This window comes from Muntiacus reevesi, chromosome 10 (assembly GCF_963930625.1).
Source record: "Muntiacus reevesi chromosome 10, mMunRee1.1, whole genome shotgun sequence".
Taxonomy (NCBI): Eukaryota; Metazoa; Chordata; class Mammalia; order Artiodactyla; family Cervidae; genus Muntiacus; species Muntiacus reevesi.
In genome coordinates, this window is record NC_089258.1 from 11369164 (window position 1) to 11391011 (window position 21848).

General features: G+C 38.8%; 1 protein-coding gene across 5 annotated transcripts in view; it reads right to left on the reverse strand.

The window, feature by feature from the left end:
* AGTPBP1 (ATP/GTP binding carboxypeptidase 1) overlaps positions 1-21848 on the reverse strand; it is a 198361-nt gene that overhangs the window by 71242 nt on the left and 105271 nt on the right. For all 5 annotated transcript variants that reach the window (XM_065947297.1, XM_065947294.1, XM_065947296.1 and 2 more), the window contains one exon: positions 7866-8578. In XM_065947297.1, the coding sequence (XP_065803369.1) occupies positions 7866-8578 (713 nt within the window). The remainder of the gene's footprint in view (positions 1-7865; positions 8579-21848) is intronic.

Below are 21848 nucleotides of genomic sequence, written 5' to 3' on the forward strand. Positions count from 1 at the left end.
AAAGCATCAGAAAATTACTAGAGCTAATCAGTGAATTTAGCAAAGTTGCAGGATACAAAATCAATATACAGAAATCATCTGCATTCCTATATACCAATAATGAAAAAGCAGAAAGAGAAATTAAGGAATCAATCCCATTCACCTTTCCAACAAAAAGAATTAAATACCTAGGAATAAACTTACCTAAGGAGACAAAAGAACTGTAAACAGAAAATTATAAGACACTAATGAAAGAAATCAAAGATGCCATAAACAGATGGAGAGATATTTCATGTTCCTGGGTAGGAACAATCAATATTGTGAAAATGACTATATACCAAATGCAATCTACAGAATCAGTGCAATCCCTATCAAATTACCAATGCCATTTTTCACAGAACTAGAACAAAAAATTTCACAATTCATATGGAAACACAAAAGACCCCGAATAACCAAAGCAGTCTTGAGAAAGAAGAATGGAGCTGGAGGAATCAACCTTCCTGACTTCAGGTTATACAACAAAGCCACAGTCATCAAGACAGTATGGCACTGGCACAAAAACAGAAATACAGACCAATGGTACAAGACAGAAAGCCCAGAAATAAACCCATGCACCTACAGGTATTTTATTTTTTACAAAGGAGGCAAGGATATACAATGGGGAAAAGATCCTCTTCAATAAATGGTGCTGGGAAAACTAGACAGCTACATGTAAAAGAATGAAATTAGAACACTTCCTAACACCATACACAAAGATAAACTCAAAATGGATTAAAGATCTAAGCATAAGACCAGAAACTACAAAATTCTCAGAGGAAAACATAGGCAGAACACTTGATGATATAAATCAAAGCAAGATCCTCTATGACCTACCTCCTAGAGTAATGAAAATAAAATCAAATGTAAAAAAGTGGGACCTGATTAAACTTAAAAGCTTTTGCACAGCAAAGGAAACTCTAAGCAAGGTCAAAAGACAACCCTCAGAATGGGAGAAAATAATAGCAAATGAAACAACTGACAAAGAATTAATTTCCAAAATATACAAGCAGCTCATACAACTCCATGCCAGAAAAACAAAGAACCCAATCAAAAAGTGGGAAAAAGGCCTAAACAGACATTTCTCAAAAGAAGACATACAGATGGCTAACAAACACATGGAAAAATGCTTGACGTCGCTCTTTATTAGAGAAATGCAAATGAAAACCACAATAAGACATCACCTCACACCTCACACTGGTCAGAATGGCCATCATCAAAAAGTCTACAAACAATAAATACTGGAGAGGGTGTGGAGAAAAGGGAATGCTCTTGCACTGTTGGTGGGAATGGAAGTTGGTTGGTCACTATGGAAGACGGTATGGAGATTCCTTAAAAAACAAGGAATAAAACCACTGTATGACCCAGAAATCCCAGTCCTAGGCATATACCCTGAGGAAACCAAAATTGAAAAAGACACATGTATCCCATTGTTCACTGCAGCACTCTTTACAATAGCTAGAACACAGAAGCAACCTAGATGTTCATCAACGGATGAATGGATAAAGAAGTTATGGTACATATACACAGTGGAATATTACTCAGCCATAGAAAGGAACGCATTTGAGTCAGTTCTGACAAAGTGGATGAACCTAGAACCTATTACACAGAGTGAAGTGAGTCAGAAGGAGAAAGACAAATATCATATTCTAATGCACATATATGGAATCTAGAAAAATGGTACTGAGGAATTTATTTACAGGGCAGCAATGGAGAAACAGACATAGAGAACAGACTTATAGACATGGGGAGAGGGTGAGATGTGTGGAAAGAGTAACATGGAAACTTCCATTGCCATGTGTAAAATAGAGAGCCAACGGGAATTTGCTGTGTGGCTCAAGAAACTCAAACAGGGGCTCTGTATCAACCTAGAGGGTGGGATAGGGAGGGAGATGGGAGCGAGGTTCAGAAGGGAGGGGACAGATGTACACCTATGGCTGATTCATGTTGAGGTTTGACAGAAAATAACAAAACCCTGTAAAGCAATTATCCTTCAATAAAAAAAATTAATTAAAAAGAAAAAAAAGACAATCTTGGCTCAACAAGAAAAAATAAATAAATAAAATAAAAACAAAACAAAACTCTCTGCAAGTGAAACCAAAATCAATAGCAAGCTGAATATGGCCTAGAGGCCACTGGTTTTCAACTTCTCAAACTATATTTTAGGGGATATAACTCCCCATTTATATTAAACTTAGATTAGACATACACCTAATACTTGAGGGAAATCTTGCCCTGCCCTCAGCCCTCGCTAATAAAGAGGAAAAATAGTCTTTTATTCATTCATTTGTGCTAAGCAGCACAACTTTCATAAAAGGATATTAATCCTTCCTTCCTTTACCTCAATATATCACTCTCCAGTCAAAACAAGTATTTTCCAGGTACCTCTAGGGACTATAACCTCAAAATTACTAACATCCATCATCAAAGAATAGCTCAGAAGAAAATAATTTGAGCAAGGCAATCTGACAAAAGTGCAGTCCACTCAGTCTAGTTAATACTCAAGAGTTCACATGATATATGGGCCAAAACCAAAATTGTAGTTTTGTTAGGTTTCAGCCAATGCAGAGCAATACTTAACGAAAAACAATTTAACACAGCTCACTGCCATATTTACTTTACCATAAGAATATCATAGGATATGTTGTTCATTACTTAAGTGTTCTCTAAGGGTCCACAGAAGACACTCTTCATAAGTATGGTATAACCTTATATATATGATCACTACATATGAATGAATAACAGGACAGGTTCATGACCTAGACCAGGATGACTCTTGGCTCAGTCATTTACTAGCAGTGTAACCTTGGATAGTTACTCAAGAATTCTAAGCTTCAGCATACTCTTCCATTAAATAAGAGAAATAATCACTATTTCCTCATAGAGCTGCTACACCATTAAATGACATACTTTAATAAGCATATACACACTGCATAACAAAGTGTTTTTTACTTACTTCAGTATCTGGCCCATAAAAAAAAAAATCAATATTTATATTTTGATAGCTTTTAAGTTATCTGCTACTGACACTACAATTATACTTCTCTACTGTCATTTCCACTACAGAAATACTTGAACCACCCTAAACATGGTAAGACGAAATCCAAGGTTCGGCTTTCCTTATTCTGCTTTTGCCATAATTCCTTCACCTACTTTTAATTTTAAATTTCTGAAGAGATAATATTAATACATTGACATGGTACAAAAATCAAATACTACGTAAAAGTCTAAAACGAAGATTCTTCCTTTCAACACACCCCACATCCCTCGTACATTCAGTTAATTACTACTTTCCTTCCACAAGCACCTTGATTATTTTATTTCATAATACATCTTATAGCTCTTTCCATTAGGACACTGTTTTTTTGTTTGTTTTTAACCACTGCAAAGTATTCACAGAATGGATATACCATAATTTATTTGACTAGTCTCTGATGGATGTGTTTTGGGACGTTACCCACCACAAATTCCATATAATAGTTCACAAATATTTGTAGGCAGAGTATATAAAATAAAGAGGGAAAAAAGTAACAATCTTCAAATGTCTGATTACTGTTTTCTTATGTAATTCATAAGCATTGTAAGTACATATTTTTATATTAGTTATATCTAAAGCAATTAACATTATTGGGAGAAGTCCTACACATCTAAATATACAGAATCATACTGTTTTGTATGATTGAAAGTGTTATAGAGTTATATTCCTGCCTCATATCAAACATCTGACACCCACGGAAATTTTCATAAATGATATGAAAACGAAAAATTTGACAAATATGATAAAAGGTGTCCTCTGCAACACTCACTGTCACACAAAACATATAAGGATGAAGCAAAAGAGACTAGCAGTCAAAAGTTTTAGATTACATTGTAATTTCTGATGATTCTGCTGCAACAAGTCAGGCAAAAGATATTTTTATCAAGGTCTCAAAAATCAGTGGAGTAAGAAATCTTTGAAACTTGCAGGAGACACACATCACTTAATCCTCCAAGGTTAAGTTCTGTTTATCCCACTGAAAATCTTTTGGAGTGACTGCAGGTTAACAGACTGTAAATTACTGGGTTTTCTATGTATTCATTTCCTGGAGCTCCATCTCCTTTGCACTTTAACTTGTACCAACACACCCACTTTTAAGACACATATCCCAACTCCCAGGGACCTTTTGCTCTTTCATCAGGCTGTTTAGTATCAAAATTATACTTTAAAGCTTTGGTTTGAATAACATACAAACTCTGTGGTACATTACCCTATGCAGAGAGGCAATAAAAAAAGACAACCACTTCAGGAAAAAATCTGTAGGTGGCCTAATACAGTCAAGATGTTGAACTCTGATCTGTAGATTACACATGTAAAGCATTTACAAGGTCTGTGTTTCAGGAAGGAGGTGAAAAGTATTAATCATAAATAAGAAGAGAGAGGGGAGAGTTGAGAAGAACAATAGTAATTCAAGTCTGTATCAACTCTTCCTCTACCAGGAAAGGCACAGTCCTGGGGAGACAGCAAATAGAGTGTGGGTCTATGGGTGGAGTAACACTCTCTGAAAGACCCAGTCAGGCAAAGACAAAGTCCAACACTAGGAAGAGCTGCTCAGAAAGAATAGAGGTCACCAGGGCTGAAGGTTTAGCTCCCCATCTGCAGACATCTGAGGACCCACACAATAGGTATAAGAGCTATTTGTGGCCATCACATAGACAACTCACTTGCAATACAGCTGCACTTCATTAGAGTGAGTTTCTTCACTTATCAGTATCAAGAAATCAATCAACTGAAAAAATGATCTAATGTTAATTAGAGGCTCTGCTTGGCAGGAATTTACCTGTTTTATTAGCACAAATGGGTAAAACACCTAAATGAGAGTGCAGAGTAAAGCTTTTGAAACATAAAGTCCATGGGGGAAAATAAGAAGGATCCTTGGTAGTTAAAATTAAGGCTGAGAATCAGAGACTAACAAAATAGTTCTAGCCCATTTCCACAACCTTCCCTTCCTTCTAATCTTACCTCAGACATTACAGGCTAATAAGGAAAATTAGAACTTTCAGACTGAGGCAATTTAATGAGGAAATTTGCTCTCAGGGTTTAAAGAATACAAAGTTCAGGAAGGGTCTTCTGTAGTCAAGAGGACGTCTTTGACTTTTGAAAGATATAGTCTAAGAGGTGACGCTGAAAAGGAGGAAAAACCTAGTTGCTGACTGGTTCTGACTTTTGCCAGGCAAGTCCAAGTCCTTCAAAAAGCAAATGCCATACACAAGCATGATCTCCTGCAGCCAACTGTGCAACACACCTACTAGGGGAAACACACCTACCAGGGGAAACACATGTGAAGAACAAAGAGGAAAGGGAGCGGCAGCAGGTGAGGAGGGCCTTTGGGTTGGTCCAAAAAGCAGATCTGATCCCTAGGAAGAGACAGAATATTGAGGAGGAGAGCCTCACACTGCAATGTAGCTCTGCAAAAGTCTCAACCAGGCCAAGAGGACACCACAGAGCAAAGACTGCCAATGAGCAGATCCCTGGACTGATCAGGAACAGCTCCGCTCTAGCAACCCCATCGTGGTCAGACAATAACTGAAGCAATGCAGAGAGGACATGGCCTCTGCAATAACACTGCAGGAGATCCCAAAACAGTGGCTGAAGGCTGTGGGCAACTACAAGCTCCACGGCAGGTTCTCTCAAGAAGGGAGAGATGAGAAACTCATTGCCGTGACTGCCACAGCCCACCCTTGTGCTGCAAGGATCCACTTCTACACCCATGTTGGAAAACAGCTGCTCCACAGTTCCTGTGGGCCTCTCCTAAGGAGACACTTAGAAGAAAAATATGAGCAGGACAAACGTTGTCCCCATTACTGCAATTATTCTCAGGGCTGCAACTCACCTCCATCCTCCAGTATCTATCAAAATTCCCCTCCCTCTCACCTATCACTTCTGCAGGTCTTGGTAGCTGGTGCGATTAAGTGACCCAAACACTCTTTAGGTCTCTGAAAGTGTTAGTTGCTCAGTCATGTCCATCTCTTTGTAACCCCACGGACTGTAACCCACTAGGCTCCTCTGTCCATGGGATTCTCCAGGCAAGAATACTGGAGTGGGCTGCCATTCCCTTCTCCAGGGGATCTTCCCAACCCAGGGATCAAACCCGGGTCTTCCAAATTGCAGGCAGATTCTTTACCATCTGAGCCACCAGGGAAATCCTTAGGCATCTGAACCTCTGGCAATCATACCTTTGTCATCCCAGGGTAGTTGTGACAGGTCCATTCATGTTAAAATTAGTGGATCACTCAAGTGCCACCCGTAGTCAACCTGTTGCCGTTGTGCAGAAGCAATTTTACCTCTTTTAGCTCGTCTGGGTCCTGCCTGTTGGTCCCTGACACAAGAGTCTAAAGTAAATCATTGCAACCACAGTTCGCAGCCAAACTGTACCCTTGTTATGTCCTCTATGGAAAGACTGCACCCACTGCAGGACTGGGACGACTAACCATGCAGAGCTCAGAGGTGCAGAGATGCCCAGCTACATAGTCCCCCAGTGGGACACTGCGAACTACAGAAAGTAGAACTACCTGTTTCCACCTCCTGCTTCCTAGACCATGCAGCCTACCTACTGGGGATAGAGAATCAAGTGGAAATTTCCAATTTAGTGCCTATACTGCATCCTGAAAGATGGCAGCCCATCCTTGCAGAGTATTTCCTCTGAGTTGGAGCTTCATCTGTGGCTTCTCAAGACCGTTTCAGCACTCCAAGAGGCCCACTGCCTCTGGATGATACAGTTTGGGATACAACCAGCGGACGCCAAGGCACAGCACACCCCCCCCCCCCACAATACACACACACACACACATACATTTCCCAACAAACTCAGTCCCTTGTTCTAATGCTGCGTTGTATGTGGTTCCATACCTGTGGATCAAGGACTCAACTGGTAACATTAAACATATACTAAGTTGCCAAGTAAAAATGATTAATTATATGCTAAATTTAAAAATAAGTAAAATAGTTATTGCCCTAGAAGCTCACAGTCTCAGAATCAAATACCTACAGCAATGTCCTCCTTCATCAATACATACCATACTTTTAACAAGAACATATAAACAGTCTTAGGTATTGATAAGCCACCATCACAAACCCTTAATCATAATCACTGAAAATACTCAAGTGGTAACAAAAATGTATTTTTATGCCCAATATTCATTAGTTGACAACAGTTAATACTAACCATAATTTCCACTGGGTTGGTCACAAAGTTCATTAGGGCTCTTCAAAAAACCAAAACGAAAAATCCAAATGAACTTTGTGGCCAACCCAATAAAATTAATTGGTAACATTTAACAAGTTCAATTCTATGAATCTTAAATTATTATATTGTATATTTTTAAATCCAAATTTTACAACAAAATGATGATGTCTATGTTGCTATTTTTAGATTATATATCTAAGTCAAGTTCAAATAATAATCAAATTACTAAATTAATATGTATCACTAATACAATATTTATTCAAAGATTACTAAATAATCTTTTATAAACTGTCCAATGGTCAGGTTTATTACGCTGGCTTCATTTGAATAAGTAATGAACTTAGAAAATAAAGCCACATGGATAATTTCAGAACAATGCAAAATGTCCAAAGGCAGTATAAAAAATGACGCTAACTGTATTTTTTTCTCTTGATAGTCAAGAAGATTTATTAATATAGGATGCCTGTGAGGGATACAGCAGGCAGGCAAGGAGCTCTGCCGACAACAAACTTTAATTCAGAGTAATTTTCTTCCTAAAAACCCAAAGCAATTGTTTTTTTCTTTTCCCATATGCCCCATATGTTGACAATGGTCTTGTTTAAGAAGAAAAGGAAATCCACAACTCACCTTTGTACACCATAAGGCCTTTCCAAAATAGGCTCTTTGAATGGAGGAGGAATGTGACCAAAATAATCAGGATAAGCCACTTCTGAATATTCTGGGACAGACTTTGTACTTTTCACAATCTCAATATAAAGATCAGAGTCATGGAGTGTTGGTACATCAGGGACTTCAACTGATGCTTGTTCCACTGATGAAGTAGACTCCGTGTCTTCATCATCTTCAGTTTCAACTCCGGTACAGCAGAGCTTGCCTAGCTGAACCGTTCTTCCCTCAAACAGAACATTTCCACAAGCAGCCACATGTGAGCATGCTTTAGTGCACGTAAGGACAGTGACAGGGAGACTGTAGTCCTTCATTCCTGCAGTAAAACCTGGGGCTGTTTGAGATGGAATACTCTGCAACGTAATTCGGTCCAAGGCCTTCACTATATCACTGTTTAAGCCGTGGCCTGATGAAATAGTTCTATTTTGATCTCCGAGCTGCTGCTGTAATGTTCTGTCATTCTCTTTGATGTCTTCTTTTGCCAGATCCACAGAGGCAGCTTTCTTATTACCTTCATCTCCTTTAGGAGACACAGTCGTCTTCATTACAATTCCTTTTCTTAAATTGCCTGAATTCCCAGATGCTTCCTCTCCTGCTGTGGGAACAACAATAGGACCACGAACTTTTCCCTCAAATACAAAAGGCTTTGGTTCTTTGGAGATTAAATCATAGCCCTTTGAAAATAAAAAAAAAAAAGTTTACTCTTTTATGTGTAAATATTAAGACATATTAAAATACATACAAAACTAAGATCATATTTTATATGCTGATTCAGAAACCCAACAAATGAAAATTTTAATGATGGATAAAACAGGTATATTTTAAATTTGCTAACAAAAGATAAAATGTTTAACCAGCACAAAATTCATTACACTTATTTTACTATTATAAAAATAGTTCCTATAAATAACAAATATGGGAAGTTTTAGAAAAGCATAAAGACATTACTATCATCCAAAATCTATTAAAGGAAATACAACAGCTAAATTGTTATTCATTGATTCAACAGATGTGTCTATTTTGTGCCAAGCATTATTTCAGGTATTTAAGATTCATCAGTTTAAAAGAAAAAAAAAAAAAACTCTTCCTCTTTGTAGCATATATTCTTCTAGAGAAAAGGGGGAGAGGACTGTCAAAACAAAAATTAATAAACATTATACAAATATATTTTACGGAATGTTAGAAAGGGGTAAAGGAGGAAAGGGGTAATAGGAATCAGGAGTGCTGGGGGAGGAGAGGTAGGTGGCAATATCAATGCCAGTGGTTAGGGAGGTCTTACTAAGCAGATACAAGCAAAGACAGTGAAGGCTGCTGGTACCCAGGCCCCTGGGTGGGAGAAGGCCTGGTGTGGCCAGAGAACAGCAAGGAGGTTAAGATGGCCAGGACTGAAGGACCAAGATGAATTCCAAGAGGTAAAGAGGGCCAGATACTATAGGGCCTTGCAAGCTATTTTAAGAAATTTGGTTTTCACCCTGAAAGAGACTGGGAGCCACTGGAAGGTTCTGAGGAGGAGTGCCATGACGTGACTTATTTGGGGAGGGAGGAGCAGACAAAAACCCAAACTGTGGCACAGTGTTTCTTAACCACAGCATTTAAACATTTGGGGCTAAATAACTTTTTGCTTAATTCGGTTCTGTCTTTTTGGGGAGGAACAGGGTACTGGAGTGGGGTGGGTATAGAAGTAGGAAGACCCATTTAGAATCTTCTGGAGGGACCTCCCTGATGGTCCAGTGGTTAAGAATTCCCCTTCCAATGCAGGGGACATGGGTTTTATCCGTGGTTGGGTAACTAAGGTCCCACAGGCCAAGGGGCAACTAAGCCTACACACTGCAACTACTAAGCCTGTGAGCCGCAACTAGAGAGAAGCCCATGCCACAGTGAAGATCCCGTGTGCCTCAACTGAGGCCCAACACTGCCAAATAAAAATAAATAAACAAAAATGTCTTTAAGAAAGAGTCTTCTGCAGTTACCTACAGAAGCTGGTAAGGAGAGGTTGTATTTTAATGCACTGTGAGTCAGAGACAGGATATCCTAAAACAGATCAGATACAGGGTAGCAGGTACAGAGGTCATAGATGGTACCAAGTGTTTGCCTGAACAACTGAAAAGCATCAGGAGTTAGCTCTGATATGTTAAGTGTGAGCTATTCACATATAGACAAGGACGTAAAGCAGGCAAATGGATGTATGCTTCAAGGAGTCAGAAGAAAGCTGCATACAGAAGATGTAAACTTGAGAGTCATTTACATACATGTTCTAACCCATGAGACTGGAAATTATCAGTGGAAAGAAACAGAGAAGAGGACCAAGACTGCACCCCGGGATACTACAATCTTAGAGGTTGAGGAAATGAAAATGAAACAACAGGATATGGAGAAGGAAAAATTGGGCTGGAAAAATAAACCAGGAAAGAAAAGTGTCCTGGAAGACAAGTTAAAAGAAGGATACTACTGACAGATCAAGTAGCCTTTTCTCTTTCTATACTTTTAGACATTATTTTGATCTATATAACACTTTATCAAACAAAATACATCAATTAATCTAACCTTTATTCTATTGTTTGGCATTAAATCCTTTACAAATTAGGGAAGGATTTACGCCATTTCCAAAATTTTGCTATTATAAAGAACCCTGCAATGAACATCCTTTTGCATAAAATTTTTTGTTTAGGATAATTTCCTAAGCACTGAAATAAAATTACAGGGTCAGACACTAATCAATTTTAATGTTTAACATAATTTGTCCAAATGCTTTCCAAAAATACTTATATTAACACTATTCCCAGTAACTTTATATGAAACTATCTAAATCAACTTCTCTATTCTTTTGCAACATTAGGTACTACAGTTTTTAAAAGTTTTTTCTACCAAAGTAATCTTGAGAAAGAAGAATGGAACTGGAGGAATCAACCTGCCTGACTTCAGACTCTACTACAAAGCCACAGTCATCAAGACAGTATGCTACTGGCACAAAGACAGAAATATAGATCAATGGAACAGAATAGAAAGCCCAGAGATAAATCCACAAACCTATGGACACCTTATCTTTGACAAAGGAGGCAAGGATATACAATGGAAAAAAGACAACCTCTTTAACAAGTGGTGCTGGGAAAACTGGTCAACCACTTGTAAAAGAATGAAACTAGAACACTTTCTAACACCATACACAAAAATAAACTAAAAATGGATTAAAGATCTAAATGTAAGACCAGAAACTATAAAACTCCTAGAGGAGAACATAGGCAAAACACTCTCCGACATAAATCTCAGCAAGATCCTCTATGACCCACCTCCCAGAATATTGGAAATAAAAGCTAAACTAAACAAACGGGACCTAATGAAACTTAAAAGCTTCTGCACTACAAAGGAAACTATAAGTAAGGTGAAAAGACAGCCCTCAGGTTGGGAGAAAATAATAGCAAATGAAGAAACAGACAAAGGATTAATCTCAAAAATATACAAGCAACTCCTGAAGCTCAATTCCAGAAAAATAAATGACCCAATCAAAAAATGGGCCAAAGAACTAAACAGACATTTCTCCAAAGAAGACATACAGATGGCTAACAAACACATGAAAAGATGCTCAACATCACTCATTATTAGAGAAATGCAAATCAAAACCACAATGAGGTACCATTACATGCCAGTCAGGATGGCTGCTATCCAAAAGTCTACAAGCAATAAATGCTGGAGAGGGTGTGGAGAAAAGGGAACCCTCTTACACTGTTGGTGGGATGCAAACTAGTACAGCCACTATGGAAAACAGTGTGGAGAATTATTAAAAAACTGGAAATAGAACTGCCATATGACCCAGCAATCCCACTTCTGGGCATACACACTGAGGAAACCAGATCTGAAAGAGACACGTGCACCCCAATGTTCATCACAGCACTGTTTATAATAGCCAGGACATGGAAGCAGCCTAGATGCCCATCAGCAGATGAATGGATAAGGAAGCTGTGGTACATATACACCATGGAATATTACTCAGCCGTTAAAAAGAATTCATTTGAATCAGTTCTAATGAGATGGATGAAACTGGAGCCCATTATACAGAGTGAAGTAAGCCAGAAAGATAAAGAACATTACAGCATACTAACACATATATATGGAATTTAGAAAGATGGTAATGATAACCCTATATGCAAAACAGAAAAAGAGACACAGAAGTACAGAACAGACTTTTGAACTCTGTGGGAGAAGGTGAGGGTGGGATGTTTCAAAAGAACAGCATGTATATTATCTATGGTGAAACAGATAACTAGCCCAGGTGAGATGCATGAGACGAGTGCTCGGGCCTGGTGCACTGGGAGGACACAGAGGAGTCGGGTAGAGAGGGAGGTGGGAGGGGGGATCGGGATGGGGAATACGTGTAACTCTATGGCTGATTCGTGTCAATGTATGTCAAAACCCACTGAAATGCTGTGAAGTAATTGGCCTCCAACTAATAAAATAAAATCTAAAAAAAAATAAATAAATAAAAGTTTTTTCTAAAGTGGTAGATAATAAGTATTGTCTTACTACCATTTTAATTTCTTTGACTACTGGAAAAGCAAACAATTTTCCATACATCTATTAATCAGTTTAATTCTTCATAGGTAATATATTTGTTGCTAGAATAGAGTTTTTCTTGTTTTGTAGTATAAATTCTCACATTTATTCACACACACATACTCATACACATACACACACACATACACAAATATACACCCCTTAATCCATTTTTACAACAACTTTTCTGGATTTGCAATTCATCCTTTAATTGTGTTTAACTTCTATACACACATTATGTAGTCAAAATTAAGAATCTTATCCTCTGTGATTCACTCTTAGAATGCCCACTGTATAAAAAAAAAAAAAACTGAATCAAATATAATTCACTTTCAATCTCTGTACTCTTATCTAATCCCAGGAGACAAGGAGGTACAGAGGAAGTAATAGGTAAGTCTCTCTGCATTAAAAGGGTTGAAGAGAAGATAACTGCATTAAAAAAATTGTTGTAGGAAACCTGGTGGGCGAGGTATCTACCCCACAGAAATATACACAATTGTTGGATAAGATATTAAGGTATTTGGAAGTCCCCTGGTGGTCTAGTAGTTGGGATTCCACTGCTATGTCCTGGATTCAATCTCTGGTCGGGCAGCCAAGATAACCACAAGCCATGTGGCATGGCCAGAATAAAAAAAAAAGAGAGAGAGAGAAATACTAAAAGATACTAAGTATAACAACAAGTAAATAAGAAATCAAGGAAAAACACCAGATAATAAGTGAAGACAGGATCCCAAAGTTGATCCCAAACTGAAGCAGGTTTTCACTTAGAAAACAATTTGCAAAAACAGGTGACCTGGGGTTTAGGTTTTTCTATCTCAAAAAATATAAAGAACAGGACAGTAACCCAGAGCTTGCATAAGGTAGGGAATCCAACAGAAGACCCCTCCTCCCATGAAGATGGAACCCCAGAAAACTAAATCTTCAATATAGAGGCCCTAGAAATACACCACCACAAAGCAAGTAACAGCAAAGAAAGACAACAGTTTCAAACCTTAGCACTAAGAGGTTGAAGAACAGCATTACTCACAAAATGATACCAAAAGCCTGCCATCAAATCACATGAATCTGTAGCCTGATTCACATTACCTGGGTGGTACAAAAACCCTCAGTGAGAAATTTAATCTATTACAGTGCCTGTCAAAACCAACAAAAACAAAAATTTTTGGAATTTCCACAAAAAAATTATAAAGAAAATGAGCAGCTCGGATTAAAACATTGCAAGAAGTTCAGACACTAGAACTATAAGACTAAGAAATGCCTGTATTTGAATGTTCAAATAAATAAAAGACAAGAAACAATAAGTTAAAGATTGATGAAACATTTCTTCAAATGTCCTAAAAATCAAAAATAAATTCAAATGCCTAATGTATGTTTCTAATGACAGACTGAAAGTCACTCAGTCATGTCCGACTCTTTGCAACCATGGAGTTAGTCCATGGAATTCTCCAGGCCAGAATATGGGAGTGGTTAGCCTATCGCTTCTCCAGGGGATCTTCCTGACCCAGGAATTGAACTGGGGTCTCCTGCATTGCAGGCAGATTCTTTACCAACTGAGCTATGAGGGAAGCCCCAAGGACAGATTAGATGGGGCTAAAAACAGAATTAGGGAACTGGCAGACTGATCTGATGAAATTACCGGAGTATAGCATTGAGAAACAAAAAGAAGGAAAGGCAGAATTTCTGGGGTGACAGAAACAATTCCATAGGTTGACATAATGAAAAAAATTAAAAGGTATGAAAATGTGAGTGAATCTAAAACACTGAATCTAAACACAAAGCAGTACCATTATATGAATTTTGTTTTATTTTATTTAGTTAAATATAAATTCAAAGCATAGAAGTTGGCTTGGGAGGTGTTTACAGTTTAAGTATCCTAAGTTTCTGCAAGGAGATCAAATCAGTCCATCCTAAAGGAAATCAGTCCTGAATATTCATTGGAAGGACTGATGCTGAAGCTGAAGCTCCAATACTTTTGGCCACTTGATGCGAAGAGCCAACTCAATGGAAAAGACCCTGATGGGGGTAAGATTGAAGGCAGGACAAGGGGGACAACGGAAGACGAGATGGTTGGGTGGTATCTCCAACTCAGTGGCCCTGAGTTTGAGCAAATTCCAGGAGATGGTGAAGGACAGGGAAGCCTTGGCGTGCTGCAGTTCATAGGGTCCCAAAGAGTTGGAATGACTGAGTGACTAAAGGGCAACAAAGTTCCCCTTTGAATTTCCCTGGTGGCTCAATAGTAATGAATCTCCCTGCAATGCAGGAGACACAGGTTTGATCCATGGGTCGGGAGATACCCTGGAAAAGGGAATGGCTATCCAGTCCAGTATTCTTGCCTGGGAAATCTCATGGACAGAGTCTGGTGGGCTACAGTCCAAGGGGTCTCAAAAGAGTTGGACATGATGAAGTGACTAAACAACAACAACGAAGTTTTCTTTTATAATAAAGAGAAAAAAGAAAGAAAGACCCTAATTAACTTCAGAACTGAGTAAAAACACATTTACTATTTTATCAAGATTAATTAGAATTTCTGCATATATATCAAATTTACACTTTAAATGAATACAATTTGTGTACCTAAATTATACCTCAAGTAAGTTGAATAAAACAAAAATAACAAAACTTCAAAGTTTTCAAAGGTGAAAAAAGTGAAATGAAGAAAGAAATAATCCAAATGAAAGCAAGAAAAAGATACAGAGATGAAACAAACGAAAATACAAAATAAAATCTCTTAATTCAAATATATGAATAATTATCAGTAATCTAAATGCTCCAGTTAAATACCCAAGTCTCAGGGTTTAATTTCAAAATCTGAGTATTAATGCATGCTGTTTAAAAGATAAAAAACTAAGGAAACCAGAAAGTTGGTGAAAACATTTTAAAAGATACTAGGCAAGTAACTAAAATTTATGTAACTATATCAATATTAAAAAAAAAAAAAAATTGGGGGAGGAGCCAAGATGGCGGAGGAGTAGGACAGGGCGACCACTTTCTCTCCTCCACAAATTCATCAAAAGAATAACTGAATGCAGAGCAAACGTCACAAAACAACTTCTGATCGCTAGCTGAGGTCATCAGGCGCCCAGAAAAGCAGCCCATTGTCTTTGAAAGGAGGTAGGACAAAATATAAAAGATAAAAAAGTGAGACAAAAGAGCTAAGGACGGAGATCCTTCACGGGAAGGGACTCTCAATAGAGGAAGTTTCCAAACACCAGGAAACCCTCGCACTGGCGAGCCTGGGGGAAGTGTTTGAATCTCGGAGGGCAACTTGACTGGGAGGGAAACAATAAATAAAACCCACATATTAGGAGCCTAAAAGCAATTCCCAGCAGAAAAGTACCCCAGACACCCGCATACGCCACCAGCAAGTGGGGGCGGAACGGAGAGGAGCGGGCGGCATTGCTTGGGGCAGGGTCCGGGCCTGAGTGCCCTGAGGACAATCGGAGGGAGCTTATGTGAGTTGCCAACTTGAACTGTGGGAGAGCAAAAGAGAGAGTGAAAATTAACCGGCTGGAACACACTGCCGGCCGTTCGCAGAACAAAGGGACTGAGAAAGTCCTGAGAAGAGCTCGCAGGCTGTGGACCGGCCCAGCCCCGCCAGAGGCAGGAGGCAGGGGGTAGGGGAAAGGGGCAGGCTCGGCCCCAAGACCGCATCCCCTACCACACTGCAAACGGGCCTCCGCCTTCTAATCAAAGACCTCCCGAGATTCTGGATGGTCGACATCCGCTGGGAGGGTCGCGGCAAGACACAGGGCGCACGTACCCGTCCGGCGCGGGCGGGGACTGGAACTGGGGACGCGGAGGGCAGAGGTCGCATGCACCCGACTGGCGCGGGCAGAAACTGAGGCTGGGACCACGGAAGGGAGTGGGCGCGCCACACCCGGGGAGAGTGCCCCCGACAAGCCCCTGGCTGCCTGGACCGCTCTGACGGGGAAGGAACAAAGAGCAGGCGCAGCGTTTTGTTCCGCGCTTTTGTGGATCACCCTAGGGCTGAAACCGCGCGCAGCGTGGGGCGCGCTCCATATAGAGCAGCCGGGAGCTTGAGCAGCGCAGACGGAGAAAGCAGCGCCAGTCCCTCCCCGCAGCGCCAGCCCCTCTCCCCAGCGCAAAGAACTAGCTACCTGAATGAGAGTCCACCTCCGCCCGCCTGTGTCACGGCGGAAATGAGGCCCTGAAGAGACCAGGAAACAGAAGCCAAATAAACAAAGGGAACCGCTTCAGAAGGGACCAGTACAACAGATTAAAATCCCCATAGAAAACACCGACTACACCGGAAGGGCCTGTAGATACTGAGAAGTGTAAGCTGGAACGAGGAGCTCTCTGAAACTGAGCCGAACCAACACTGACTGCAACAGCTCCAGAGAAATTCCTAGATATATATATATATACATATATATATATATATTTTTTTTTAAGTAAGAAAATAAAATTATTTTTTCTTTTTTCTCTTTTATTTTCCTTTAAAATTCCCTATTACTCCCCCATTACTCCTTAACATTCATTTTCTTTTTTTCTCCTTTTTCTCTTCTATTTTCTATTTTTCTTTTTCTCTTATTTCTTTTAAAGTCCTCTAGTACTCCTCTACTACTCCTTAAATTTCATTTTCAATACACTATAACCTTACAAAAAAAAAAAGAAGAGGAGAAGCCCTATTTTTAATCCAAACTTCATATATATTTCTAAAAATTTTTGTGTGTTTGGTTTTTGTTTTTAATATAGTATTTTTAAGAGTCTAACCTCTACTCTAGATTTTTAATTTTTGTTTTTCAGTATATAAATTGTGAACATTTAAGAATCCAATATTCAGCTCTCATTTTTATTCAGGAGTGTGTTGATTATTCTCTCCCAATCTTGACTCTCTGTTTTCTACCTCAGAACACCTCTATTTCCTCCTTTCCCCTTCTCTCCCCAATCCAATTCTGTAAATCTTTGTGGGTGTCTGGGCTACGGAGAACACTCTGGGAACAGACAACTGCATAGATCTGTCTCTCTCCTCTTGAGTCCCCCCTTTGTTCCTCCTGCTCATCTCTATTTCCCTCCTCCTTCTCCTTTTCTTCATGTAACTCTGTGAACCTCTCTGGGTGTCCCTAACGGGGGAGAATCTTTTCGCCATTAGCCTAGAAGTTTTATCAGTGCTGAATAGTTGGAGAAGTCCTGAGACTACAGGAAGAATAAAACTGAAATCCAGAAGCAGGAGACTTAAGCCCAAAACCTGAGAACACCAGAAAACTCCTGACTACATGGATCTTTAAGTAATAAGTGACCGTCCAAAAGCCTCCATACCTACACTGAAACCAACCACCACCCAAGAGCCAATAAGTTTTAGAGCAAGACATACCACGCAAATTCTCCAGCAACACAGGAACATAGCCCTGAATGTCAATATACAGGCTGCCCAAGGTCACACCTAACACATAGACCCATCTCAAAACTCATTACTGGGCACTCCATTGCTCTTCAAAGAGAAGAAATCATGTTCCACGCACCAGAACACTGACGCAAGCTTCCCTAACCTGGAAACCTTGACAAGCCAATCATCTAACCCCACCCACTGGGTGAAACCTCCACAATAAAAAGGAACCACAGACCTCCAGAATACAGAAAACCCACTCCAGACACAGCAATCTAAACAAGATGAAAAGGCAAAGAAATACCCAACAGGTAAAGGAACATGAAAAATGCCCACCAAGTCAAACAAAAGAGGAGGAGATAGGGAATCTACCTGAAAAAGAATTTAGAATAATGATAATAAAAATGATCCAAAATCTTGAAAACAAAATGGAGTTACAGATAAATAGCCTGGAGACAAAGATTGAAAAGATGCAAGAAATGTTTATTAAAGACCTAGAAGAAATAAAAAAGAGTCGATTAAAAATGAATAATGCAATGAATGAGATCAAAAACACTCTGGAGGGAACCAAGAGTAGAATAACGGAGACAGAAGATAGGATAAGTGAGGTAGAAGACAAAATGGTGGAAATAAATGAAGCAGAGAGGAGAAAAGAAAAAAGGATCAAAAGAAATGAGGACAACGTCTGGGACAATGTGAAACGCCCCAACATTCGAATCATAGGACTCCCAGAAGAAGAAGACAAAAAAGAGAGGCCATGAGAAAATACTCGAGGAGATAATAGCTGAAAACTTCCCTAAAATGGGGAAGGAAATAGCCACCCAAGTCCAAGAAACCCAGAGAGTCCCAAACAGGATAAACCCAAGGCGAAACACACCAAGACACATATTAATCAAATTAACAAAGATCAAACACAAAGAACAAGTATTAAAAGCAGCAAAGGAGAAACAACAAATAACACACAAAGGGATTCCCATAAGGAAAACAGCTGATCTATCAATAGAAACCCTCCAGGCCAGAAGGGAATGGCAGGACATACTGAAAGTAATGAAAGAGAATAACCTACAACCTAGATTACTGTACCCAGCAAGGATCTCATTCAGATATGAAGGAGAATTCAAAAGCTTTACAGACAAGCAAAAACTGAGAGAATTCAGCACCACCAAACCAGCTCTTCAACAAATGCTAAAGGATCTTCTCTAGACAGGAAATGCAGAAAGGTTGTATAAACGTGAACCCAAAACAACAAAGTAAATGGCAACGGGACCACACCTATCAACAATTACCTTAAATGTAAATGGGTTGAATGCCCCAACCAAAAGACAAAGATTGGCTGAATGGATAAAAAAACAAGACCCCTATATATGCTGTCTACAAGCGACCCACCTCAAAACAAGAGACACATACAGACTGAAAGTGAAGGGCTGGAAAAAAAAGTTTCACGCAAACGGAGACCAAAAGAAAGCAGGAGTTGCAATACTCATATCAGATAAAATAGACTTTCAAATAAAGGAAGTGAAAAGAGACAAAGAAGGACACTACATAATGATCAAAGGGTCAATCCAAGAAGAAGATATAACAATTATAAATATATATGCACCCAACATAGGAGCACCGCAATATGTACAGCAAACGCTAACGAGTATGAAAGAAGAAATTAATAGTAACACAATAATAGTGGGAGACTTTAACACCCCATTCACAACTATGGATAGATCAACTAAACAGAAAATTAACAAGGAAACACAAACCTTAAATGACACAATGGACCAGCTAGACCTAATTGATATCTATAGGACATTTCACCCCAAAACAATCAACTTCACCTTTTTCTCAAGTGCACACGGAACGTTCTCCAGAACAGATCACATCCTGGGCCATAAATCTGGTCTTGGGAAATTCAGAAAAATTGAAATCATTCCAGTCATCTTTTCTGACCACAGTGCAGTAAGATTAGATCTCAATTACAGGAAAAAAATTGTTAAAAATTCAAACATATGGAGGCTAAATAACACGCTTCTGAATAACCAACTAATCATAGAAGAAATCAAAAAAGAAATCAAAATATGTATAGAAATGAATGCAAATTAAAACACAATAACCCAAAACCTATGGGACACTGTAAAAGCAGTGCTAAGGGGAAGGTTCATAGCATTACAGGCTTACATCAAGAAACAAGAAAAAAGCCAAGTAAATAACCTAACTCTACACCTAAAGCAATTAGAGAAGGAAGAAATGAAGAACCCCACGGTTAGCAGAAGGAAAGAAATCTTAAAAATTAGGGTAGAAATAAATGCAAAAGAAACTAAAGAGACCATAGCAAAAATCAACAAAGCTAAAAGCTGGTTTCTTGAAAAAATAAACAAAATTGACAAACCATTAGCAAGACTCATTAAGAAACAAAGAGAGAAGAACAAATTAACAAAATTAGAAATGAAAATGGAGAGATCACAACAGACAACACTGAAATACAAAGGATCATAAGAGACTACTACCAGCAGCTCTATGCCAATAAAATGGACTACTTGGAAGAAATGGACAAATTCTTAGAAAAGTAAAACTTTCCAAAACTGAACCAGGAAGAAATAGAAGATCTTAACAGACCCATCACAAGCAAGAAAATCGAAACTGTAATCAAAAATCTTCCAGGAAACAAAAGCCCAGGACCAGATGGCTTCACAGCTGAATTCTACCAAAAATTTAGAGAAGAGCTAACACCTATCTTACTCAAACTCTTCCAGAAAATTGCAGATGAAGGTAAACTTCCAAACACATTCTATGAGGCCACCATCACCCTAATTCCAAAACCAGACAAAGATGCCACAAAAAAAAGAAAACTACAGGCCAATATCACTGATGAACATAGATGCAAAAATCCTTAACAAAATTCTAGCAAACAGAATCCAACAACATATTAAAAAAATCATACACCATGACCAAGTGGGCTTTATCCCAGGAATGCAAGGGTTCTTTAATATCCGCAAATCAATCAATGTAATACACTACATTAACAGATTGAAAGATAAAAACCATATGATTATCTCAATAGATGCAGAGAAAGCCTTTGACAAAATTCAACACTCATTTATGATTAAAACTCTCCAGAAAGCAGGAATAGAAGGAACATACCTCAACATAATAAAAGCTATATATGACAAACCCACAGCAAGCATCACCCTCAATGGTGAAAAATTGAAAGCATTTCCCCTGAAATCAGGAACAAGACAAGGGTGCCCACTCTCACCACTGCTATTCAACATAGTGTTGGAAGTTTTGGCCACAGCAATCAGAGCAGAAAAAGAAGTAAAAGGAATCCAGATAGGAAAAGAAGAAGTGAAACTCTCGCTGTTTGCAGATGACATGATCCTCTACATAAAAAACTCTAAAGACTCTTCCAGAAAATTACTAGAGCTAATCAATGAATATAGTAAAGTTGCAGGATATAAAATTAACACACAGAAATCCCTTGCATTCCTATATACTAACAATGAAAAAACAGAAAGAGAAATTAAGGAAACAATACCATACACCATTGCAACAAGAAGAATAAAATACTTAAGAGTATATCTACCTAAAGAAACAAAAGACCTATACATAGAAAACTATAAAACACTGATGAAAGAAATCAAAGAGGACACAAACAGATGGAGAAACATACCGTGTTCATGGATTGGAAGAATCAATATTGTCAAAATGGCTATTCTACCCAAAGCAATCTATAGATTCAATGCAATCCCTATCAAGCTACCAACGGTATTTTTCACAGAACTAGAACAAATGATTTCACAATTTGTATGGAAATACAAAAAACCTTGAATAGCCAAAGTAATCTTGAGAAAGAAGAATGGAACTGGAGGAATCAACCTGCCTGACTTCAGACTCTACTACAAAGCCACAGTCATCGAGACAGTATGCTACTGGCACAAAGACAGAAATATAGATCAATGGAACAGAATAGAAAGCCCAGAGATAAATCCACGAACCTATGGACACCTTATCTTTGACAAAGGAGGCAAGGATATACAATGGAAAAAAGACAACCTCTTTAA